Source organism: Alligator sinensis, unplaced genomic scaffold (genome assembly GCF_000455745.1).
Source record: "Alligator sinensis unplaced genomic scaffold, ASM45574v1 scaffold308_1, whole genome shotgun sequence".
Taxonomy (NCBI): domain Eukaryota; kingdom Metazoa; phylum Chordata; order Crocodylia; family Alligatoridae; genus Alligator; species Alligator sinensis.
This window is the reverse complement of record NW_005842041.1, coordinates 2,062,985-2,089,775: the sequence shown is the minus strand read 5'-3', so window position 1 is coordinate 2,089,775 and position 26,791 is coordinate 2,062,985. Positions and strand designations below refer to the sequence as shown.

The window sequence follows — 26,791 nt, the reverse complement described above, 5'->3', positions numbered from 1 at the left end:
ACATTTTTGTGGCTGGTCTCTTCTTTTGTCTTACCATTAATTGCTTGAATGTGTGGTAGAATTACTATCTATGGTGTGATTAACAAATTAATCACATCATAAGTGTAACATCTGAGAGGGGCCTAGGTGGACTTAGGTGCCTACATATGACTCTATTCCACCCTGTTCAAGTTCATGAGCATTTATTAATGTATCAGCTTTTGTAACATACTGCCATCTTACCATTAAGATTTAGCCACAAAAAAGCAGTGAGGAGAAGAAAGGCCCACCCACCTTTTATAGTAATAGTTTTTCCATGACTCAAATATGGTGGAAAAAAATTGTACTTAGGCACTTAAATTCAGTTAGACACCCAGTAGGGACACATAAGTTGTGAACATCCTTTTTAAAGCATACATCCAGAATCTATTGAAATGTTTTCCTTTTAAAAATGGCTAACAAAGGTTGTGAATTAATAGAGCATCCTTTCTCTCTTTTTTTTATTTTATTTGGGTACCTGAATTTAAGAATGTAAAAATAAATGGCCTGATTTTTTCTTAAAAGTGCATACATCTTCCATTGAAGTCAGTAGCTAATTTTAGGTACTTTCTGAAAATGTTCCTTTTCTTTCCAATAGTCCTTGGTAAAGTTTTCTGGTAATTAAGAGAGAGCTTCTCAGTACACAATTGCTCAGCTTGTCTGCCTTGCAGATCTTTTCCCCTCATTTTTGCTTTAGTCGCATACCTTTGTGTTATACATAGAAATATTTTTTCTTGGGCCCTTTTTGCCACTGTATTCAGCCAGGTTATAAAAGTGCATTACTTTGAAGACATTCATCTACACACTGGTAACATGAAGAATCTATTGCTGTTTCCACTTAACGGCTCTTTTCCCTTCACCCTTGTGCAGCTAGTCTTTCAAAAGGAAAAATGGATCCATATCATACTTTTAATGATACTGAAAAAGTTCTGTTTTTGTTAAGAAAAGGAATTATATTGTAACCATTCAAAGATTTGGTTGACCAAGGAAGATTCTTAATACAAATTATTTTAAAAGTAGATGTACTATTAATGGGTACTATTAATGAGTGCTGGCTGAAATGTTTGGAAAACAAAATCTATTCATAGGACAAATACTACATGGAGGACCTTGATAAGACCAGTGAACATATTATAATGCTTCAATAAGTAGTTGGTACATGGGCTGCTGCAGAGCAAGCTTTTCCTTGTCATACCATTAGTGTGGCTTTTCTGTAGACTGGAGAGACCACTTCCAGTGAAAATGAATTAGTTTCATCCTTAGGATGAAATTAATCACTGAATACATAGCCAAGGCACCAGAGAGCTCTCAAAATACAGTTTAAATAGTATTTCAGTGGCTCTACACAAGGATACATTTCAGTGTCCATTAGTTTGTACAACACTCTGGATACATCTACACAAGAAGCTTTACTGTGCAGTAAGCGTGTGTGTCTACATATGCACATGATTACTATGTAGTAAACTTCGCTAATTGCAAGTAAATTTGCTACCTGCAAATGCAAGTAGCAAATTTACTTGCAATTAGATACTGTGTGGTAGCACTCACAAAGATGCCTGACTGGGAGCAAATCTGCTCCCAGTCAGCTGGTCACCAGGGGGCAGGAGATAGCTCCCTGCCCCCAGGAGCTCCCTGCTGCTGGGGCGGGCTCTGTCACTAGAGCTTGGGTGGGGACTGTGTCCTCTTACCCCGGCAGTAGGGAGCTCCAAGCCCCTGCTTTGCCATTGCAATCAGGGAATGGGGAGCTGGGTGACCTCTATTTCCCAGCGCCAGCCCCACAACCATGGAGCCAGCCCTAGGAGATAAAGGTCTCCCAGCACTGGCCCCACAATCATGGAGCCAGTCCTGGGAGCTCCTTGCTGGCAGGGGCTGGGGAAACTGGCGAGGCTGGCCTGTTCCCCGCCCAGCTCCACCATCACCTGTTCTCCAATCAGAGAGCTGAGCAGAGAATAGGCTTTCCAGCCCCCTTCCTGAAATTGTGGGTGGGGGCTGGGATCTGTCCCAGTTCGGGGCAGGTCCCAGCCCTGTGCCTCAATTGGGCAGTGAATCCATGTGCAGCTGTGGGCTCGCTGCTAGCTGCCCCACTGGCAGATTGGGGCAGGGAGCTGGGACCTGCCCCTCCCTTGCAGCTCTCTCCAAGTCTTCTGCCCAGTCGGGGAGCCAGGGCCAGGACCTTCCTGCTGCCGGGTCAGGGGGACATTGTCCCTGCCCCAGCAGCAGGCAGCCGCTGGGGCACAGGGAGCAGTTCCCAGCCCGAGCCAGGAGACAAGTGTCTCCTAACACCATGCTCCCTGCCAGGCCATGGGCATGAGCCTAGAGCTCTCCCTGGTGGTGGCAGGAGCCCACTGCAAGGCTGTAGGAAGAGGGAGCAGTTTGCTGCCATTAACAGCAAATCTGTTCCTGCTTCTCTGCATGTGTAGACACCTGCCCAGGAGCATTTACTTATGAGTAGTGTACTCATGAGTAACCTGCTCCTGGATCTAATGCACTTGTAGAGACACATCTGAGAGGATAATGCATTATAAAAAGACTAAGAATTATTGTTTGTTTGCTTCTGAAACAGCAGCAAACGTAGTATCAACAGGACACTATAGTGTTTTTGCAATATAGACATTACATAGTTCTGACATGTATATTGGGTCCAGTTTTTAAGGTTTGCCTTTTGAAGGCTATAATTTCCACTCACTACAAGCTTGAGAGAGTATTAAATGGGTGACCTGGGATATTTAAAGGCACTCATTACACTCTTTTCTAATCTCTGTACCCTCCCTGTGCACAAATCTGAGGGCATGTGCCCCCTACCCCAGGAGTGTGCACAGCAGTGGGGAGCTAGCTACCCCACCCGAGTCCTGAGCAGCCAGCCCACATCTGCCCCCCGCCCCCTGCCATGGACTCCATTCCAGCTATGCCATGGGAAAGGGAGAGCTGGGCTCCACTCTGTCACAGCAACCACCACCTCCCACAGGCAGCATCTGGGGTTTAGGTACTGCTGTGTGGGGCAGGGGGCTGCAGACCTTGCCCCTTCGTCCTGGCAGCTGGGAGCCCCCTCTGACAGGGCTGGATGAAGGGTACAGGTGGGGAGTGAGAGGCACCACCAGGGCTGGGGGTCAGGAGTAAAGGGAAATGGCATGGGCAGGGCACCAGCATATCAGGGCTCCTGAATGCCACAAAGCAGCAGGCAGGGGACAGCCACAGCTGAATCCATGTCCTGGTGAGCAAAGCTGTCAGGGTAAGCTCTGATTTTCCATGATAAAAAACCCATAATCAAACACCAAAGTGTATAGGTATTTAGTATTTTGTTATTATAATGATTGAGGCACTGGTAGGCTCCCAAATTGCTTTAAAATTGTAAATATGTCAATAAAACACTGTGTTCAACTGACACCTATATATATCCGCATTTCATTGTAATCATGGGAAAACGCAAATTTTGGAGGTTTTAATCAGAATTTGCTATTTTTGTCAGAATTTGCAATTTTTAAACGAAGAAAACCAGGATTCCTGGTTATAAGACAAATTAAAGTGAAATTGTAGATGACCTTTTTAGCTGCAAAATGAAGTTTCTTTTAAAAAGCATTTTTAATTACATTCTTTAGACACTACAGACCAATCGTATATAGATAAAACATACCAAATATTGCCTACACAAGGCGGAATACTCTGAATTTGTCTTTCCTCGATGTATTTGTTAAAAAAGAAATATTTAATTTAGAATATGAGTACAACAGAACCCATGTAAGGATGTCAAAGAGACCCTTAACTAGTGTATTGAGAATTAATTGTATAATCTGACAGATTATACAGATTTCTCTTTCTTGCACAGAAGACATTTTGATATCGTTTTCACTGACCTCGTTTGACAGCTACAGATTTCAGCTGCTCTCTGCAGCATCAGTTATTTTTTAAACACAGGTATACAATTTTTTAGGGTTTTGTGACATGTTTGAAAGTGGTATTCCAAAAAGGTAAAATAAAACAAAGGTCTGGCACTGCTTCCAGTGAAGCCAAGAGCAGAGTCACAGACAAATTGAGTAAAAAGTTATTTTAGCTTCCCTTTAAACTGACTATTGCTGCACACATCCAACAAGCTTTTTTTTCCCTTTCCTCGGTGACTGGCACACTTCTTTTGAGTCTTGGTGTTGAGACAAGGCATTACTTAAAAAAACATGTTCATTATTTTTCAAAACAGTAATAATATCTCTGATTTGCTGTGACAAAAAAATTAATGCAAAGATTTTAACCATGAGTCAGGTCTAATGGTAGTAGTTTGCTGTTGCCATACCTTACCATATGTTTTATTCATGGCAAGAGATGAAAGTTTGATTTTGTTGGTAAAGAAAGAGCAACATTTTAGGTAACACATTAACTGCTGCTTTCAAAGCATTTTAAAGTAATACATATAGAGTTAACTGGTGCAGACCAATATGAAATATTCAGTGTATTTATGATCCAGAGATCTCTGGACCAAATTATTAGTAATATATTATCATAAACAAAAAGACATGATAGATCCACATACAAAGCACGCACAGCTAATTAGCGAAATTGGAACTAAAATGGAAATCTGCCAGCATGGTGAGTATTGCACTTACCCAGTAAGAAGGACCATAAAAGCAAGCCATCAGATTCCTTGGATTTTTACTTAACCTGGTAATATTTGCAGGCCATTTATAAATGCTTGCATGATAATATGACAAGAATTATGATTATTACTGTGTGTTATAATATAGGATCTCAATCTCTTCTCATGAGCAGGATAGAAAGTCCCTTTGGGTATAGCCCAAACACGGATTATTATAGTTAAAAGCTTTACAATAGCAGACTATTTCCAGAAGAGATGTAGAGGGGATGCTCCTCTCCCAGAGCAGATATTTGGATATATCAAGAATAGTATGGGACTATCCCTGTCCAATTTGTGAGGGGGGGATCTGGTTCCCAAATTCATGATCTTAAGGCTGGCAGAGGTATACCTGGGGTTGTGCAGAGGACAGTTTCAATATAGCCTGTTCTGTCATTACTTTTGGGGGGGGAAGTTTTAATGTTTTTGACAGTATTTTCCTTTACGTTTAGTCTGTATATATTGTTACACAGCCTGCATCTAGGCTCTTTAGATTGGAGAGAGCTTAAATATTTATGGCTCTGGTCCTTTTCTCACTTATACCAGTTTTACATTGATCTCTCTCTGTTTAATTCATGGGAGTTGAACATGATTTGTAGCACTGTAACTGAGAATAGGCCCTCTATTTTTGAAGGGAAAAGAACCCACAGCAATCTGGTTTTAAAAAGTAACCTTTAAATTAAAAATGCCTTTTTAATTCTCTTTCTTTTCTTTATGTTCTGAAACCTATTGTGGTAAACGTGAAACTTTTTTTTCAACAAAAAGGGGCAGGGGGGAGGGAATCCAAGCAGAGACTAACTTAGAACAGCTACTAGACAAAGCCCTGGCACTAGTGTGTAGACCCCTGCTTGACTCTGAGTCTCTGCAAGTTCTGCTCTAACCATTCTCCTATCTCTGTTTATTCCATGCTAAGCAGATGGCCCAGAAATTAGCCAAAAGCAGGAAGAAGGTGCAGTACAACCTCCATCAGCTTGGTGTTATGCCTGTTCTTTTGGTTTTTATTTATTTATTTATTTGCCTTTCTTACTTTTGATTTTGTGTTTTTATTTTCTGCATCCAGCAAGTTTTTGTTCAGGTTTGTTTCTGAGTCACCACACAAGTTGACATTTCTCAAAAATCAGTTGCCTAGCTGGCCATTTTTTTGTTGCTTATCATTAGCCATTTCATGTTAGAAATAGGGTAAAGATTGGATTTACCAAATGGAAACAGGCAGTAACCAAAAGTTCCTATTAAAGAAACAGGAATGATATGGCGAAGGTTCTACTTCTGTAAAATGTCAGACTAAAAGAAGTGACTTTTGTATTTTATCCCTCTATAAAGTGTGTTTTTGGTCAATTTGCAAATATATTAAATTGCTGGATGCAAAAAAAAAGTTTACGTATATACACACAATTATACACTGAGATTGACTCGTACTTTAATAATCTGTTTTGCTTATGGAGTTCTTGGGTGCTTCAGTTTTAAAGTACAAGCATTTGCTCTGTGTCTTTACAAAGGTACAACTTCTGGAGTGGGTTAATGCTCTCTCATTCTATTCTCTGACCATGAAGACCCTCTTACCAGAACTGCATTATAAATTGCTTAATCTGCACCTGCTACATGCATATTTCCCACAGCCTGAGCAGTTGCTGTCATTAGCTTGTATAGAAACCCTCTAGGCAAGAGCTGCCCATAGTCCTGTTATTACTCATTTGAAAAACCTTTCTTAAAGATGCATACATGTTAAAAGAAAAATCATTTGGATTTCCATGGAATGTTTATACAATTCATGATGCTCTGTGTTTTTTTTATTGGCTGCGGGGTCAAAGGCTGTAATACCTAATCTAGCTTGCTATCATTCCTTTATATAGTTTCCATAGCTTTGTGTTTAGCTTCTGCAATCAGACACTCTATTTTGCATTGCTGTTCTGGTGACTGTGTCTTGGTGCGCCCCTGTTTGTGATCTAACATTGCTATGAAGGATGTTCTCTAAAGCACATATTGACTCTAATCCATTTTATTTACAGGCACCAGAAGGTGAATCTCAACCAATGACTGAAGTGGACCTCTTCATCTCGACACAGAGAATAAAAGTATTGAATGCAGACACACAGGTATAGACAAAGAGAAACTTTTGCCAGGGTTGGCACCTATAACTGGCTACGTCCAGATGAAAGTGGATGAGAGTTCCCCAGGGAGAACTAGTGATGGCGCGCCTTGTGTCACCACTACTTGTCCCTGAGGAAGACCCGTGCCACACATACTCTGGCCCACAGCAGGTTGCTCCAGAAGGGCTAGGGGAGGCTGGGGCCAGCACTGGGATGGCCCCAGCAGCCTTAGCTGATGTCCTGGGGCCTCCTGGGGCTGCAGTAGCAGCGATCTTGCTGCTTGGAGCCTGGCCAGCAGCTGCAGCATGGCACCAGCCAGCCAGGCTCCGATTTTGAGTGGCGCATGCTACCTTTGCATGCTCCACTCTGCATTTTTTTTAGTAGTTTTTTTTTTACCTCTGGATATCCAGGAGTCCAAAAAAAAACCCTGCCCTGATCCCTTGCAGTTCAGAAAACAGCTGAACACGCAGTATGTGGCGCCGCAGAGGTGTCTGCAGCGCCACATACCACACGGCTGAGCTCATCTGGATGCAGCCATTGAGAACAGATGAAATAGACCTGCTGCTGAGATTCTTATTTAAACTAAACAGTTCATATTACCTCGTTTCAGATAGCCTGATGCCATAATTTGCTCAGTGTCGTTTATCACCAGGTTACTTTAAAAAAGCTTGGCTTTGATGGCTAAATTGACATCTTTAGTCCTCTGTATGTAGTGCAGGTTTAAACCCTCAAAACTGGGTCTTTGTCTTTGAGGTTGTTTCACCTCAGACATAGTAGCATTAATTAAAAAAAATAGGAGATTTGGTTCATTTAGTGAAATAGAAGCTGCCACTTCCTTTTGCTGGTCCCTATTTTAGAAGAAACAAAGAAGTTATTCTGTACATATATATATAATTCCAGTTGTTCTTAATATGTCATTTGTATTTTTTCATAATACCGCAAGTATGGTGAGTAATTGCACAAAACAGACACTGATCTTAGTATTTCTTTTCCCCAGGAAACTATGATGGATCATCCTTTGAGGACTATTTCCTACATAGCAGATATTGGGAATATTGTTGTACTGATGGCCCGTAGGCGAATGCCACGATCTAATTCCCAGGACAATGTGGAGGCATCTCACCCTTCCCAGGATGGAAAGAGGCAATACAAAATGATTTGCCATGTCTTTGAATCCGAGGATGTAAGGAATTATTTTATTACACAATGTTACTGTCTTTGGGCACTTACACACATACTTTTTTTCCAGCAACGCTCCGGAAATCCGCCACTTCAGAGCAGACTCGATTAATTGAGTCTGCTCCACACACAAACTGAGGCGAACTGCACTGTGCCACGTGCAGTTGTACAAGCGGCAAAATGTGCGTCAGTGCGCAGAAAATGACATCAGTGCGCTTTTAAACTGAAGCACCTCCAAGACACCGCCACCTTTTCAAAGAGCCCAGCGCTGCGACACACGCGTGTAAAAATGTCCTTTGAGAATATAAGAAGCATTTTAAATAGAACTGAACTCTCACAGATGGTCCCGCATATTTTTTACATGCGTAATAATAATCGGTCTGAAAAGAGGAATGCCCCCCCTCCTATTTTGGGCTTTAACTTTTGGCTTTCAAAATTCACAAAGAGCCCCCATTTATAAGAAGCAGTTCTCATTGTTTTTAAATTTATCTTTCTTTTCATTCTCAATGCAACACTTTCCGTAGACATTGAGGGGCTGATCCACAAAAAAATGGTTAATATCATATTCACTTTACAGCAATGCAGGATCTGCTCCTGAGAGTGAACATCTCTCATAACAAGTGATTTTTAGAGGGGACTCATAGCCATGAGCACTGTAATTAGGACTATAGATTCATGCTGCAGAAGTGATCTATTGTGGATACTGGAGTTGAGAAAGAAATATTAAAAGCATTTTAGGAAACCCAATCAATAATATTGTGTATACATTTCTTAAATGCCCTGCATGCAGACATCTCAGAGCAGATGAATAACTATTTCATAAACCTATGTTGTGACTTCACAATGTAGAGGGGTAATTGAATGATCTATTTTATCTACTCTGCTGTCCTTGCTGTTTGAAGCCAAAGTAACTGCGAAAGAAATACCAGCCTACACAAGTTCCAGTTTAATATTTTAAACTAATTTGAATAACAAAAACCAAAAGACAATAAAGCACTTAAGTAAATCAAATTAAATGGCTTAATAACAAGTCATCAATTGGTCTCATTTCCCATTCATTTAAAATAAAATATGATTCCATAAGATTTGGAGAAGGGAGTAAAACTTTGTTTGTTGTCAACCCCACCCAAGTTCTAGGATTTTATAAGTCCCTGTGGCACCTGATATGTCAGTCAAAGGCTGACGAAGGGAGTGTCGAATCACTCCAAAGTTGAAATTAACATTTAGAAGACAGCTCTGATGTCATTTGAGGAAGCCTGCCTAAATTACATGCGGTTAGGCAAAAGCCTATCTCTCTTCTTTGCTACCATGCCATTCATAGAGTTCTGTAGGAGATTTTCCAGTAGAGTTCAAAATTGTGCTTAATCAGCTAACCAAAATCTAAGTGAAAATAATAATGTCCCAGAATTCAAACACCTCATGAAACATGTACATGTGAGATATTTCAGACAGCAAAGTTATTTAAGTTAAGGATGTGTTAGAGGTATTTGAGAAACTAGTTGCAGGCACTGTTCACAGATAGTCTGTGGGTTTTATCCAGATGTGCTCACTCTGTCCCACTACCAGTCACCTGCTGGAGTGAAAAAGAAATACATGGGCAAAACATGTCGAGGCATCCAGTTAGTACCAGAAAAAAGCCAACACAGAAAGATGATTCTTATACAGAATGAGAGTCACAACTCTGTACTTTCATTCAGCTTAAGGAAACTGATGTGTGGTTGAAAGTATTACCCAGTGTTTGGGGGGGGAGAGGGGGGGGAGGTGCTCATCTCTCTAACATCACTGGGTTTCTTGACTCATTAGAGACTGTTGTATATGTGTCTAGTGATGAATGTTGTTCATGGTGCAAAGAAAGTAAAGGTCTATTTAACCAGGCATAGTGGCATCACACAGCCACAGGCTGGAGCCTTATGAAAATAGAAGTCTGGATAGATCTTCCTTTTCCTTTTTTTCAGGGGTTCTTTGGATTAGGTACTCCCCTTCTGATGTCCCTGGCATCACCTAGTGTGGTTTAAATCTTTTCATGTTTGTGGAAATGCTCAAGCTCCTCCCGCCAGTAAACATTAGCTTGAAAAGCCCTGAAAGTCAGGAGATCCAAAATTATGTTGGCATTTAGTCAATTTGGCAGGTCTTTGAAAATATTTTGAAACATTTGAAGAAATAATATTAGCTGTCCTCAGTCATGAGCAATTCTATAGACACTGTCTCAATATCTGACAAAAAGTAGTACCTCGAAAATCAGAAAAAATTGTGTTAGTGAAAAGTTAGAACCAAAATGTCATTTTACCTGTGAGAAGCAGAAACAGAGAAACAAGCTTTTGGGCACAAAGTGCCCTCCCCGCTTCCTGCCTGGAAGCTTATCTAATATCTCCCTTCCAATGATACAGTTGATCCAATAAAAGATATCACCAAAAAAACAAACCCTTGCTTCTTGCATATGGAGGATCATCTTGGCTTCAACTTTCTGTCTTCTGGCAGCAAAGAGCCCTGTCATTCCAAAGGTTGTATTAGCTTACAATTTTTAGTGCAAAAATCTGTATGGTCTTGTGGACATTATCTTTACAAGGACTGTTAAGTAGCTCCAAAAGTTTTAGTTTTAAAATGATCTTAATCTATACAAGAATTAACTGGCAATCATTACATCAGCAAACAATGAGTAGTTGATAAAATTTGTCTCCATTTTCAATAGTTCTAATCTATTGAGGAACACTAGAGGAAGTAAATGCTTAAATGGGAAAAAAAGCAATCAGAGAAATAGATTTGGTTTTTAAAACTTCTACTAAGATAATCTTGGGCAATGGAGACTAAACGGTTAATATAGGCCAAACTTTTAAAAGAGCTCAGCATCAGATTTCCAAATGTTCTCCATCTGTAATGGGGAACAGACTTCTGTAAAAGCTTGGCTCCCAGGATCTTTGTTTTATTGTCTACATAGCAGTCAAACTCCTGAAAAATCCAGCCCAACAAGTTAGCATATATGTAACTGCTACAGCACCCCTTTAAATGCCAGTGACCATCTATTGTTACTAGTGGAATCCAGCTCCAGATTGAGAGTAGTTTAAGATCCTTTCAGTCCTGAGATAAACTGAGGCAACAATTACGGCCTGCTGTCTTTTTCCATTAAATATTTTCACATACAGCTGGCTTATAAATGGGTGGAATGGCTTGGGCTAGAAGGCAGAATCATTTGAGAGCTAATGTACTTACTCTACACATTCCTCTTTCAAGTTCAGCTACCTTTATGGTTAGTTTAGCAGTTCCCTTCAGTAAAAGAAGGGCCTTCTATTCTTATTTTTCATTTGAAAATGCTTGCCTTGCTGAATTAACTAAATGGGCTGAAGAGAAAATGTTTGATTTTGTGTGTGTGATTGTTACTATGGGAAAAAGTTTTCAAATAGATGCAAAATGTTTAACTATTACCAGGTAGGGACCATTTTCAGCATGATTAAAATGGGGGAGCAAGATCATTTTTTGATGCTGCATGTTTTATTTACTTTTTTCTCTTTTCTTTGGAAATCACTCTAGGCACAACTGATTGCTCAGTCCATAGGCCAAGCATTTAGCGTGGCCTACCAGGAATTTCTGAGAGCAAATGGAATAAATCCAGAAGACCTAAGCCAGAAGGAGTACAGTGACCTGCTCAATACCCAGGACATGTACAACGATGACCTGATCCATTTTTCCAAGTCTGAAAACTGCAAAGATGTATGTGCCATTCTTCTCATAACAGCATATTAGGCTCATCGGTCCCAAATGCAGCCCGGTGCTGGTAACAATTAGAAAACCATTAGAGTTTCCCACAAATGACTTCATTAGGACAGAACATCCTCTTCCCTGGTAGGATACCCTGTGGCAATTCAGTTCTAAGAGTACACAATGAACCCTAAATTTATCAGCATTAAACTGATTTCCCATCTGTTCTGTGCTCTTTTACCAAACAGTTTTCAAACACATGGGACATTGCACATCAGTGCTGTGGGCTTAAAACAAACTGTTAATACAGTAAACAACATAAATTTTATGGAGACATTGTGGTGGGTGAGAGCAGTTGTCACCAGGTTTGTTTTAAAGTTCTATACATTTTCTGCTTGTTTTATTAATTCAGATGAACCAGTGTACCATTTCAGTGAGCAAGTTATTGCTTCCCAATCTGTAGGAACTAGTGCTTTCAATCTCTGATTATGCTTCATCCTGAAAGTTTACCCCCACCATCATTCCTTGCTATACACCCATGAGGTTTATTATGTGCATGTGACTATTATGAGGCAAAGGCTTCTTATGTAAGAGACCAATTTATCTCACATTAGGACTGAATTACAGAATTGTTGATTCATGTCTCATTATTTTTGCCTTGGATTGGGAAGGAGACAAAGTGAGGGAGAGGGTGGAGGTCTGCACATATTTGAACACTGACTGTTTCAGATCTTAGAAGGATGTGAAATTGTATTTTTAACTCCTGATTCAGGTCTACATTGAAAAGCAGAAGGGAGAAATTCTAGGTGTGGTGATTGTGGAGTCTGGCTGGGGATCCATCTTACCCACAGTTATTATAGCCAACATGATGCATGGAGGACCAGCAGAGAAGTCTGGAAAGCTAAATATAGGAGACCAGATCATGTCAATTAATGGTACCAGCTTGGTGGGCTTACCTCTCTCAACATGCCAGAGCATTATAAAGGTACAGAGAATATTTTTAAATTGTATGGGAACAGCAGTAGAATGTGAAGGTTTTAAAATTAAAGATTCTGTTATCTACCCGTGCTTCTTAATATACATTTTATAGTAGGATCCATGATCTGAAAGCCCTTCACAAGTTTACTTGCCCCTGTGAGAGAGGAAAAGTCACCATCCCTATTTTGCAGATTATGAAATGAAAGTGCAAGAGAAAGCGACTCACCCAAGGTCACACAGGAAGTCTGTGAAGGATTGGAGAATAAAGCCTTGACCTCATCTTTCCCTGTCTGCTATCATTTGTGCTGCTTGGTTCATCCTTCACAAGGTTCAGAAGTATTCAGGAGCAAGGGTCAAATCCTGAAGGCATAAATATTTTTGCCGTAACTTTGAGCAGAACTTCCACTGAAGCTGATTTGAAGCTTTGCTTGAGTAAGGACTGACAGAAGGGGTTTGGGGATTTGTCCCATGGTAATGTGACTGATAAAAACAAATATAGCAAACTGAAGAATTGATTCATTTTCTCTTTCCAAATTATTTAAATCATATTTGTCTTTTATGTAAGCATGGAGTTAATTTGTAGATATTTTGAGGTGTAATTTGTTTTCTTAACTTCACTACACTTGCAGCCGTATAACTGGGAGTGTGCTGTCTAATTGACATGAGAATATGTAATTGCAAAAAGCAGGCAAGTCAACTGGAAAAGAAGAGCCTGTAGGGCAATGGCTGTGTATAATAGAGCAGGCATTCAAACATCAGTGTTCCAGGGAGGGGAAAAGATGCATCAATTGAGAATGTCATCAATTCCTCAAAATTGGATTCAGGGGTATTTATTGGAATAAACACCTACTGTACAGTTGCTGTACTGCAGAGTATGTAGGAACATAAGGCAGGGCATGCTCCGGGGGTGGGGGTGGGGGGCACTTTAATTAGACCGACTCCAAGAGCCGCTCTAATTGAAGAGCCTGTAGTGTCTTGTGTATTCAGTGTCCCACACTTCAAAATGGCGACAGGGGCACTTTAACTAAAGCTCGTTCGATGAGCTTTAGTTGAAGCGCCCCCACTGCCATTTGGAAGTGTCAGGACACTGAATACATGAGACGGATGCTGCTGGCCCACAGTAATTAGCACGCTTCAGTATACTGCTCCGATGCACTGTAGTTACAGTGCATAGGGGCAGTGTCCCCGCATGTCTACAGGCACTCATAATCTGGTGCTAGAAATCTTTCTCTAAATCAGCCTAGCAATATACTTGGTAAAATTGGATATTTTTTTCTCATTCCTGCCAGGTGGCTTGTTAATTGTCTATTTGTTTGTCTATTTTGGACTGAATCCTTTGTGTGTAGCAATCCATAAAGTAAATGTCTTCCTGCCCCTTCCATCTCGTCTCTGTGAATGGTGTGTGTTTGACCATTTGAATAAAAAAATGTTAAGAAGACTTAAATTATTTGTTTCAGAAAATGAAAACTCTTTACCTAGGCAGTTGCATAGAAATATCTGAGGTAACAAGCCCTGCAAGTCTACATTTAATGGGTTCAAATCAGAACACCAATTACTGTCTCCGTCTTCAAACCCTGGTAAAAGCAGTATAGTTTCCTGGGAGAAAAATTCATAATTTTGTCTGGCACCTAGAAATAAATCTGAAATTGTAGGGATCTAGTCAGTTGTTTCCTCTTCCTGGGCTTTCATTAAACGTGGATTCCAAGCCCATAATTTTCATTCGGTTAGGCATTCATGTTTGGAGCTCATTTGCCCCTTGGTTAGGCTTTGCTGGCAGTGACTTACAGCATACCCTGAGGGTCAGGAGAATAGATTCAGGAGAGGTGGCACAGCCCAGAGGAAAGCTTTACCAGGGTGAGTGTGTAATCAGTAGGGCTGTGAGAAACTTCAGCAGCCATTTTGTTTCAGAAGTGTTTTGGCCCATTTCGGCACCTGAAACACTGAATCTGAAACAAAACGGAACCATCCAAAGTGTTTCGGAATGTTTCAGAGGTGCCCCCTGGCAATAGTCTGGCACAGCCCCTCAGCCCTCCTTTGAAAGTGCCGGGAGGCTGGGGCTGGGTGGGCGACAGGGCCAGGGAGGGCAGCCATGGGGGCTTCTCCCACAGCTCCCCACACTAGGGCAGAGGTAGGCGCAGCCGGAGGAGCCATGGGAGAAGCCCCCGTGGTTGCCCTGACCAGCCCCATCCCTCATCTGGCCCCAGCCTCCCAGCACTGTTTAAAAAAAAAAAAAGCCCCACACTCACCAGATGTAGCAGCAGTGATCAGGGCCTCTGAGGGCTCATGGCAGAGCCTCTTCACACAGCACAGGGCAGTGGGGAGCAGCGGGGATCCTCCCCTGCCTGGCACCCGTGTGACAGGTGCCCCATGGCATGGGTGCGGCACGGCTCAGCGGAGCGCTGCACGCTATCTGGGAGCTGGGGCTGAACGGTGCTGGACTCCGACTGACTGCCGGAGCTGCCTCAGCTCCAGACAGTGTGCAGCACCCTGCCGAGCCACGCTGCACCCGCACCATCGGACAGCTGCTGTGTGGGTACCAGGCAGGGAGGGGGTGATCCCTACTGCTCCCCACTGCCACGTGCTGTGCAGGGAGGCTCTGCCACGAGCCCTCAGAGGCCCTGATCACTGTTGCTACAGATGGTGAGTGCAGAGCTTTTTTTTTTTTATGTTTTAAGTGCCAGGAGGCTGGGGCCAGGCAGGGCACCCATGGGGGCTTCTCCCCCCGCTCCCCCTGCCCGGGGGGAGGCAGGGCACGCCGGGGGGGCCGGAGAGAAGGCAGGCACAGCTGGAGGAGCTGCAGAGAACCTGCAGCCGCCTGGCTGTGCCTGCCTCTCCCCAGCTGATCCAAGTCTCTGAATCAGCACCGAAACAGCATCAAAACTCTGAAACAGATTCGGACAAATTGAAATGGAGCAGTGATCCGAAACAGCGAAACAAATCACTGTCCCTCCGAAACAACCAAATCCGAAATGGAAATGAAAGATAGACTTTTCGCACAGCCCTAGTAATCAGGGCCTTACTCAGCATGTCCTGTTAATGTCTGCTAATGGTGTGACTGCTAAGGATATTGAAGGCAAAAACTGCTTTCTCTTTATTTCTTATTGGAAAGAGGGTTGACAGAAAAAAAGATCCTTGTTTCTCTTGGGAATGTTGCTGTCACAAAAAGGTTCAGATGCTTTAAAAAAAAAAAAAAAAGCAAAAAATAACCGTCTAACTTAAGAAGGTCTTTCCCATGTTATTATCAAAATCCTTAATGTTCTCAAACCTGCCATGTTGGTTCTAATTCTAATTTTGGAGATAACATAGGATATTAATCCTATGTTATCTCCAAAATTAGAATTATTTTCACTCCTCCTTCAGAGCCATTGCAAATGGACTGCTGCAATATTGTCTTGAGAAACTCCCTGCTTCCTCATACAAGGCAACACAGCTGTCTCATAGCTCCAGAGGAACTGTTCTGACATATATTTCTATTCCTTTCTCACTGCCACATTCAGCTGTTGTCATAGGAACTGGTAGTTATTAATTGTGCCCTTTTAAATGAGAAGATGGCTTGTAGACTGCCATAAGGAGCAGCACACTGATTAGGAGCTGTTCATCCATCAGTTCTGAATCACATAAAGGTAAAAAACAGTCAAAACACAGTCAGAGGTTGTGTAAGATCTTATGATCAATTGCAAAAATTCTTTGATATGTTATGAAGAGGGCATAGAACTATCATCATTACATTAGATTTTTTATTTAGATTTCTAAACTCTCATTATTAATCAATCATAAACAAATTGCTAGCTGACAGAGCTACCAAGAAACTTTCCAGTGTGGTGATGTATTCAACAATGGTCCTATGCTTCTTTCATCTTGGCCCATTTTCTGAACTGTTTGAATCATTAGTTAGATCAAATGCAAGAGTTTTTCTAACCAAAATTCCTGACATAAGATATTGTAAACTTCACAAGTTTGAAAGATACATTGTATCCGGGAAATCTGGAGATTACTAAGGGTCACTTAAGATGTTTTGTTTGTTTTTCTAAAGCATACGAAAAACACAGTGCAGTTGCATACTTAGTATTGTAGCCATGATTAAATGCAAAATGGGTAGCTTCTGTTGGTCTTTACTGTACATGTTGTCCTGAAGGCAAATTGTTCAATGGTAAATAAGCAGTCATTTAATACGGGTACTGCAGTACACATGGTAAATAAAATGCAGCCACCGAATGTATGGTATGGAGTAGAGCAAAAAGAGATTTCAGGCCTTGTGTTCCAGTGAGGACCAGATGGCTTGGAACTGCCTCTTCTGACTTCATAATCTCATTTTCATTTGCCGTCTTTGCTTCCCAGAGCAGCCTCGCCACTTGCAGCCAACCTTGATTAATGAGCTGAGCGGAGCATAGTGCTGTGTGGAAACCAAAGGTGAAATGCTTTGGCAGTTGACGTCCTCCACAGTTTGTCCCCTCAGTCCTGAGTTTATGTGTTTAACTGATCTGGAAATTAATGGACTGTTAGATGCATAGATAGGAAAATAGAGCGTCTTGGGTAGGAGAGTGAGATGGCTCTATGGATCTTTCCGTGTTAAATATAAACTAAGTAATCACCCATTTCCCAACTTACGATCAAACTGAGTGTGACCAGACTCGTTTCTTCATTCTAATAGAGGAAAAAGTTCAAGATGGTTTTAAATCACATTTTATTGCATTTGTATATGAGTAGAAAAACTGAATAACATCTCTCATTTGTTCCCTTCATTTTGGAAAGACCAATGGGCTATGTCAGCACTGGTGACTGTGTGGCAGTGTTTCTGCCTACCACGTGGGAGATCCAAGTTCAAGTCCCAGCTTTTGACTTGGGATGAGTGAGCTAACAAGGAGAAACTTCTCTTGCAGTGGAGAGGTGTTATTGGGGGACCAGAAGGGTTTGGGGGACCTTGTTTTCCCCCAGCGCCCCCCGGGATAACAAGAAATAATGGCCACAAGTTGTTGGAGAGTAGGTTCAGATTAGACATCCGCAGGAGCTACTTCACAGTTAGGGCGGCTAGGATCTGGAACCAACTTCCAAGGGAAGTGGTGCTGGCTCCTACTCTGGGGGTCTTTAAGAAGTGGCTCGATGCCTACATGGCTGGGGTCACTTAAACCCAGTTTCTCTCCTGCCCAGGCAGGGGGGCGGATTTGAAGACCTACAAGGTCCCTTCCGACCCTACTTCTATGATTCTATGTCTATGAACAGATAAATAGGCACAACTAAAAGAACCTTACACAGAAATGGATAATACTAGTAGTCGATGGTAAGCGTCTTCCCCATTTGCATTAAAGCAGAAGTACTAACTCTCCCCAAATTAACCTGATCTCTGAAGAAAAGCAGGTCAGTTACATTCGACAAAAGAGAATGTACCCCTTCTTTCCTGTGTGCTACAGGAACTATTTTTCCCCGTACAGATTCTGTGAATGAAGATTTCCCTCTACTCCTTTTTGATTCCTCTACTTCATGGAAATGGAATTCCATACTAGCTAGAATGTCCCAATAAAGCAACCATATAATCAGCAAAAGCAACAGGGAAAACTGTATGGAAGAGACATAGGGAGGTTAGCATAATTCCCACTCCAAATAAGAACTTTTCAGATAATGGGTGAAATCCCAGCTCTGTTAAAGTCAGTGGGGAAAAATCCCATTGGCTTCAGTAAGTCCAAGATTTCACTCTTTTGTTTGTGTAATGAAGTCAAAGGCAGGTATCAGTATGTTGATAAGATAGTCTTCGCCTTCTTGCATGTTGATGTAGCATTCTTTTTGGGGTAGGATGAGTTTCTTGGAGGTTGTCTTTGCTCATAGCTTGCTTGGTATATTGAAAATATTGCCTGTCCTGTGCATTGCTTGGGCAGAAGACTGCATGGGTGCCTCCTGAGTCTGGGGGGGCACCAATGCAGTGGGACACAACCAGAGAGGGTGGTCCCCCAGTGGCTAGCTGGCGACCAGGGGAGGGGGTGTCCCCTAGCAGCCGATCGCCGAGTGCACTGGCAGTGCAGTGGCAGCAGAAGTGCCGGCACTTCCGCATGTGACATAGTGGAGCCAATTTCAGGGGGGGCACTCTGTGCCCCCCCCGTGCCCCCCCTATGCATCACCTATGAAAGGCTGTATTTAAGTGCAGATAAATATGTTTTGAGCACTGTAAAACAAGATACATAAACCTACCACTAGTATTAATCTGTAGGAAAGAGCTCTGAGGACTTTGAATTATATAAAGGTATGACAGAGATAGTTATCTTCAGTTTTATTATTTTTTTCTGTTTTTATTTTGTTTTTCCCAAATTTCAAAGTGAAATATAAGCATTGCTTATACAAATGATAATGGGCAAGAATTCTGCTCGTTGAATTGAATACTTGCAACCAGGAAAGCTGCTTTATGCAGCTATCCTATTGCATATTTAAGACTTTAAAAATTGCATATTTAAGTCTCTGAATCAGCACCGAAACAGCACTGAAACTCCAAAACAGATTTGGATAAATAAAAATGGAACAGTGATCTGAAACACCGAAACAAATCATTGTCCCTCCGAAACAGCTGAATCGAAAATGGAAATGAAAGATAGCCATTTCACACAACCCTAGTAATCAGGGCAAAAAATTGCATATTTAAGACTTAATTTTCATAGCAGACTGTGTGGTAGTTTTCTGCTTACTTGCACAAACCTACTTCTTTTTCTTTTCTCTGCTGTTTGTCTCTTTTTCTTTTCTCTGCTTCCTGTAGAACAACATTCTGTGTTCCACAGTAAAGAAATTGCCTATAGGAAGTCTGAATTCTTGGCAGTTTAAGATGACTCTGTCAAAGTTGTTGACAAGCAGAGGTTGACAGTGTTTCACTCATTTCACAGGATTGTCTTATTGCTTGTGTCTGGTACTTAATTAAGGGTCCTGTTTCAGAAGGATGCATATGTAGCAAACTGATTAAATGTTAACGGGGAAATAACACTGAAACTATTGCTTTTTTCAATGCCAGTTTAAATCTGTCTCAGCATATCTACAACCAAACTTTTCATGGTATTATATTTTTAAAGGGTTTGAAAAACCAGTCCCGGGTTAAGCTGAACATAGTAAGATGTCCTCCAGTAACCACTGTCTTGATCAGGAGGCCTGACCTCAGATACCAGTTGGGCTTCAGTGTACAAAATGGGATTGTAAGTAGCTTCCAATATCTTTAGTTTTGTACTGTTATTTGCATATCCGTGGCTTTTTTCCCCTGACATTTCAACTTGCCAAGAGCTATGCATGCATGTTAAATGAAAGATCAAGACAATCAACATGTTTCTTTCTTCAGCAGTTAATTGAACTAATTCCTTCTTGCCAACAAAAGACAAAAAAGAGTTGTTAGTTCTGAAATAGAGTATCAGTCTACTAGAGGAGTAAGCAGGACCTTCAAAGTAGGCCAGTGGTTTTCAACCTTCCTGGGTTTGATGCAACCTTCACTGGACTTGAGGCACCTCTCCACAACTTTTTTGAATTGAGTGGCACCCAATTTCAAAAACCATTTAATATATTACACTGCTTGCTTCCTTGAAGGGGTGCAGGGCCATGGGGGCAGGTAATCAGCCAGACAGAGATAAGCCTGAGCTTGCACTTATATGCATAGCTACTCACATCTCACGGCACCATTCAAAGGATCTCACAGCACCCTAGGATGCCACCCTGGTTGAGAATCCCTGGAGTAGTCAGTGTACAGTCTGCATCATTGGTGTGTCTGACTGAATTATTATATGTTATTGAAAGAAAGAGAGCAGCTGTCTTTGATTTTTCTTTTATTGTAAATAATGAAATTCTAAATACTATAGACCTACCCAGTCATCTAAATAATAAAAATACCAGTGTCTGAATGGACTGTAGTTTTCAGTGCCCATCTTCTTTTGTCTTGGAAATTTTTTGATTATTTTTTATAATCTTTATACACACTTTGTAATAAATATTCTGGCACTAGACATCAGTAGCTCGCAACCTTTCTTTTTCCATGCCCCGCTGCTGGGAGTGGAGTGCGGCGGCAGCCCAGGAGTAAGGGAGCTCCTGGCATGCGGCACAGCTCGTCTTTTCTGTGCAGCGCCACTGGCATTGCCCCCACAACCCTCATTTAGGTTGCAACCTGGGGTTGGGAATCGCTGCTATACATTGTACTCTGGGATGGTATTTTATTATTTTTAACATGTTCTTGGAAACTAATGCCTATAAGTTTGGAATGCGTCATCTGTCATTGATGGGCAAATGCAGAGGCTAAAGTCGCTCTTTTTCATGGTTTAACATGTTTAACACTGGTAAAATTATTCTTTCTCTTCAAGATCTGTAGCCTTATGAGAGGAGGCATAGCAGAGCGAGGAGGAGTCCGAGTGGGTCATCGGATCATTGAAATCAATGGACAAAGTGTTGTAGCAACGCCCCATGAGAAAATTGTTCACATTCTCTCCAATGCAGTTGGTGAGGTAGGAGCTGGCAGCACACTAAGATGATATTCCAGGTCTCAGCATTGTTTCTTTTTCTGTCCTGTCATCCACATGTAAATGCTGGAAAAGCGCAGAACTAAACAGGAAGGCTTATTTTATTATTTTTATACAGTGTCTAGTATGGAAGTCCTGAGCACCTGTTGGTAAGGTTTGTGAGAGCTCGAAATATTTTGAGTATCCAGCCCAGTGAATTTTAGTAGAGGCAGGCATGAAAACACTCATGCTCTTCATCTCTACTGTGTCATGTCATTAAAGCTACTTCCTCCCCCTTCTCTGCTCAGTTCCTTCTGTAGACACAGTATAGATCCTGAACAAGAGATTATCCACATCCTTTTATTGCCAAGGCTTTGCAGCACGTGCATGAGGAGGTTTGCTTAACCTGATTTTGTTTCCCCTCAGATTCACATGAAGACCATGCCAGCTGCCATGTACAGACTGTTGACTGCACAGGAGCAGCCAGTTTACATCTAAGGCCCATACCTCATCTTCACAATGTGCATGGAGGATGTTGTTCCTCACTAGTGGTTGTGTTTCTAGTGCTGCATTTCTGTGTCTCCAGAGACATCTCTCTTTCTCTCTCTCTCTCTCTCTCCAACATTTTGTTGCGTCCAGGAAAAACAATATCCATGAGACGTTTTTTGTTGCGTCTCTTTATGAGTAAAGCTTTATGTAATTCCTCACAGAATAGAACAACTAAGGACTGACTACACTGCTTCAATACATGAGCAATTATATTTCTATGGCCATACTTTGACGATTAAGTACATTCAGTGTTACTAAGTTAGAAAGCTCGCTTTACCAAACAAATCAAATCATAGGGTAAAGTTTTCCTCTTGGACTCCGCATAGATGATTTTGACTCACACTGTTATCCCTGTATGTGCTGCATTTAACATTAGCAGCAACGAGCTTAGTGCATATAGGGAGAACAGAAAACCAGGAGGAAATTTTTGCCTTAAATTAAGAGTTAATTGCCTGTGAAGAATGAGTGAGTGAGTAAATGAGGATGTGACAAATTCATCTTTCAAATACACATCTTTTATTTTCTTCTATCTTCATTCTTCAGGATAAAATGACCACAAAGGTGGTTTATAAGTTGCTGAAAGATGTAAGAGTTGCTTTGCCCACACTAGGAAGTACTGGAGATGCACTTTCACTGTTTGGTCCCAAAAGTATCTGAGCTTTCAGCTCTAACCCCTCCAAAAATGCCTTTGTATTTAAGTATAGCATGTCTTTAGCATCGCCTTCCCCTTCAATTTCAGAGATTAAGAATAGAGGAAGTGATCTATTAATATCCAGCTATATTTTGGGGGGCTTACATTGAAAATCTAAATTGAATTTCTTATTGGCATACATGGGAGCATGTGTTGTGGTTGGTGTATCTACATTTTTAAGATGTGTGTACATGATTTTTATAAAGTTTAAAAGAATAGGTCTGCACATAGTTCTAAGTAGTTTTGCTACTCTACGTCAGTTCTAACATATCTTTGGTCCAAAGACTGTCTTATTTTAACAACTTTTTTCTCTGAGTCATGAACTAGGTAACAGTGGGGGGGAGATAGTGGGGGGGGGAGTGGGATGAAATTAATTTATTTTGTAATTTATATACAAGTTAATTTTAGGTTCTCTACATGTATGACACTTAATGGGTATGTGTATGTACTATATGCACTTGTACAAAGAAGAAATGTTGTAGTAGGGCTGCATGAAGCCAAGGATTTGAGTGGTCACTAACTTTTGTGTTTGGGGGGGAGGGTGTAAAAGAACAAGACGGAGCAACTCTTTTTCCTCCAAAAGAAGAGAACTCCCTTCTATGTAGCTATGTTCCATTAGAGCTATGTAGGAACATTTTACACTCAAATAGAACCAGAAATTTAAACTGATCTAATGCCTTGAATTTAAAGCTCCGTTTTTGCTGCGTCTTATGCAAAGACTTAATGTGATAAAATCACAGGAGCCAGAAAAAAAATCCCATTCTTCTTTTTTGAGTGTGGGATGATGGTCACAACCATTTATTTCTCATTTAATGAAGGATGGACTGTGCAATATAAGCAACATGGTTATAGACTGGAAATGACATTGAGAATTGTCTCCAGCAATTTTATGGGTATATATAAATATACAAAGGTGTGAATTTCTGATAGGTGAGCCATGAAAACTGCCTTTATTTGATCAGTTGGTTACCATCTATTGTCAGAAGTCCAAAACAATGGGATGAGTGAAGAAAAAATAGCTTTTCAATTTCAAGTGGCAGTAAAAAAGGGAGCTATTGGAATGGTGCATAAACTATTGTAGTAAGTAAATATGTTTTTGTGTAAAAGTACATGTGTATAATAATTTGATTTACTGTGTTTTTTCTTATTATATCATTTAATCCCAATCTCTGGAAAAGCAAAGTTCACAAGAGAATGGTATTGATATTCCTGGTTAGTATATACCTCTGCCATCAGACTCATACAGCTAGATTGTGAATGATATAGAGTTACAATTTTAGGCATCTGGTTTATGAGGATCATATAAACAACATTTTTCATAATTTCCCATATATATAGTAATATATGTAAATATGATATATACCATGTATAATTTAGATGATTATATACAGTGCAGCCTTTCCATAAATCGGTTAAGTGAAAAGCTACTCTTAAAGGCATAGATACCCCATTCTTGAGTCCCAGCCATGTTAACCCTTGCTAATTTGTCATTTGCGAGTCTGTCCAACCCAGAACAATAACAATGGAGGTCCCACTGGAGGATCTTTCTATTGACTCAGTAAACAAAAGTACCTCAGTAAACATATGGCTGAAACAATGAATGATTTCTAAAATCCAAAGCCCCTGTCTTAAAAACATACATTTATCTCGAACCACCCAAGTAAACCATTGATACTACACATTCATTCTACACGTGTAGTATGCTCATTCATACTACATATGTGAGTCAAGTTAAGCAGGTGAGTGTTTGCAGGGTTTAATCCTAGTGTAGAATTTCAGTTGTTCTGTTACAATAGGCTTTGTTAAGATTCTAACAAAAAGAGATGCATGCACTCCCATCTATAGTCTTGGAAGCAAACAGTTTTGGTTTGCAAAGGGAAAGACCGTTTCAAGAAAAAATATGAACTCAAAAGGGACAGATGAAACTACTCAAGTATATTTTTCCACTGATATTTAAAAGATACTATGCTCCAGTTCTAAGTGTTTTTGGTGAGTGAAATTCTCCCTGGTTCAAAGGAAAACTCTGCCATTTTACATTCCCTCTTTTCTGAGAAAGGTCTGCAAAGTTGTCCCTTCCTTGCTCGCTACACAATTCCTAACTCGTCAGTGTTTACAATAAGGATGGAAACGTCTTTTTTTACTTTTATTAGCAAGTTTCACAATTGTTTGTCTGAATCTCGGTTATTATTTAAGGCTTGGCTAGCATTTCTTGAGTGCAGTATTTTGGTTTGGTTTTGTTGGGGTTTTTTATTTTTCTAAATGAAACGAGTTTATGAAGATGGCAGCGTGGGTGAGCTCTCTTGTATATATTTAGCACAGTACCTAGAATATGAAGTTGTACTATTGTTCTGTAAAGAGGGTGAATAGAAATTATTGTAAAGCGTTGGGAAAAGTATAGTATTGTATTTGTAACAATATTGTTCTTTGTAAACACTAAACTCAATGATCTCTATATATAAATATAAATATATATATATAATATACGTGAGCCTGGAATGTTGATACTGCACATCTACTGAATGTAATTCCTCTGACTTTTTTTGTCACAGGTCTCTGACCCTCTCTCTGTAATGCAGCTGCAGTGGTTTGACTGACTCTTTATTTTTATTTTATTTTTTTATTTTGGAGGGTTTGATTTTTGGGGGTTTTGCCAGTTATTTTGTTGTGATGTGTTTACTGTGCTACATTCGTTTTATTTAACAGAGCGCCAATGTCTGTAAGATTTGTAACAATAAAATATAAGACAAAATCAACATGAATAAAGCTGAGATTTCACTGATACTAATTTTGGAAGTAATCTACCACTGTTGTAACGGATGCCTAACCCTACTTTGGCACTCCCATTTTATAATGAATGGCACATGAGTAATCTTATATACAGAATTAAACCCATGGTTTGGGTGTTGGGTTTTTTTTGGGGGGGTGAGGTAAGAAACTACCCAGTTGCGTCTAAGCTGTACAACAATAGCTAGTTTATAGTGGCACCACCTTACATGTTTTCATTTTTCATTTTAAACTCAATCCCAGTTGTATGAATCTTTCAAGAAAACCAGTGTAGAGATGATGGTTTCAATGTGACAGAAAAAATGTTTTAAGTTTGACATTAATCAGACAGTATATTTCATCAGTAAGCCTTATCTTAAAACCACCTTGTCTCCTTATCAACCATCTTCTCTCATCCTTTCATTCCACTTTTTAACTATTCTCTTGGTCTTCTGTCTTTTGTTTTTCAACCCCTAACCCAACCAAATTGTAAAATTCAGACATTTTAGACCTTAGTGTTTAAGGAGAACAGACTTATGGAACTGTTTGTTCTAGAGTTGAAAGAAAATAATTTACTTGAGGTTAAAATAAGAACAAACTGGGGATATTTGAGAGTTCATACACACGCACACACATACACACACACGCGCGTGCACACACACACACACACACACCCCTTCAGATATTGTAATCATTACAAAGGGTCTCTTGGAACACACAAGTAACTTGGAAAATGACCACCAAAACTTAATGTTGGTATTTCAGTAAAGGTTATGATTCTTGAAACAAAAATTTTGTGCTGGTGATTGACTGAAAAGAATGGCCCACGCACATCTTCAGCTGTGGTGACTGTAGAACTTATAAACATCCTGAGCCCTGAGAAAGAGAGAAATCCAAGCAAATAAGTCAGTATCAAAGTCAAAATCTGAGTCGTCTTAGAACTTTGTACATGCATAAGATTGTAATGAATGTTTGAATCCGCAAAAATGTTAAAGACCAGGAAGTGAGTCAAAGAGCAATTGAATTTTCAGTTTTAGGCATTGAAACTGTAAACATAACATGAAATAAAAACATACTTGTCAAAATAGAATTAGCATGTGTGTTGTAAGCCGGGAACCTTAAACAAAGAGAATGTTGCAGTTTGCAAAGGAAGAGGAGAATGAGGAGAAAAAACTTGGAAGGGGAAGAAGTATTTAGTAAATGGTACAAACTTGACCTCTGCAGGAGGCTTACCTTTGTTCTTTTTCCCTGGATATCAACCCCCATCAAATGTAACTGTCTGCTAATCTTTTTGTGCACTTGACTAAAAATCTGCATCTTGACCTCTAAATAGGAAAGCTCTCTACTGACCGACTAGTCCCAACCTGGCCTTTCCCAGTACTGGATACAGACCAGAGCAACCCAGATGCTATCTCCCTCATATGGGAGACGGGAGTTTTCTTCTACAGTCTATTATGTTGTGAATTGTAGCACTCCCTCCTTGGGATCCAGGATAGGATAAGGAAATTCTTACCATCTCAGTCACAGGCACCCCACTAGTCTGCAGCATCAGGGTGCAGGCGGACGTTATGTTTGTTGCACAGTCAGCCTTCTGAAAGCACTCTACGGCCATGCCTTGTCACCTGCATGGCTGCAGAGCACTTTTAAAGTTGCCAATCATGCAACAACTTAATTTAGATTAGATCAGATCAGATTAAAGCACTCCACTTTAGAGCACTTTAGGGAACTTGTGTTGCCTAAGGTTAATTTGTGGTATGGCATCAGCTCAGCC

General features: G+C 40.6%; 1 protein-coding gene across 3 annotated transcripts in view; it reads left to right on the top strand.

Annotated features, from left to right (window-relative positions):
- APBA1 (amyloid beta precursor protein binding family A member 1) overlaps positions 1–26,050 on the top strand; it is a 112,597-nt gene extending 86,547 nt beyond the window's left edge. For all 3 annotated transcript variants that reach the window (XM_025202993.1, XM_025202992.1, XM_025202991.1), the window contains 8 exons: positions 5,553–5,585; positions 6,643–6,729; positions 7,721–7,906; positions 11,428–11,607; positions 12,368–12,580; positions 19,617–19,736; positions 20,883–21,023; positions 21,444–26,050. In XM_025202993.1, the coding sequence (XP_025058778.1) occupies positions 5,553–5,585; positions 6,643–6,729; positions 7,721–7,906; positions 11,428–11,607; positions 12,368–12,580; positions 19,617–19,736; positions 20,883–21,023; positions 21,444–21,515 (1,032 nt within the window). In that variant the 3' untranslated portion in view covers positions 21,516–26,050. The remainder of the gene's footprint in view (positions 1–5,552; positions 5,586–6,642; positions 6,730–7,720; positions 7,907–11,427; positions 11,608–12,367; positions 12,581–19,616; positions 19,737–20,882; positions 21,024–21,443) is intronic.
- The last annotated feature ends 741 nt before the right edge of the window (positions 26,051–26,791 follow it).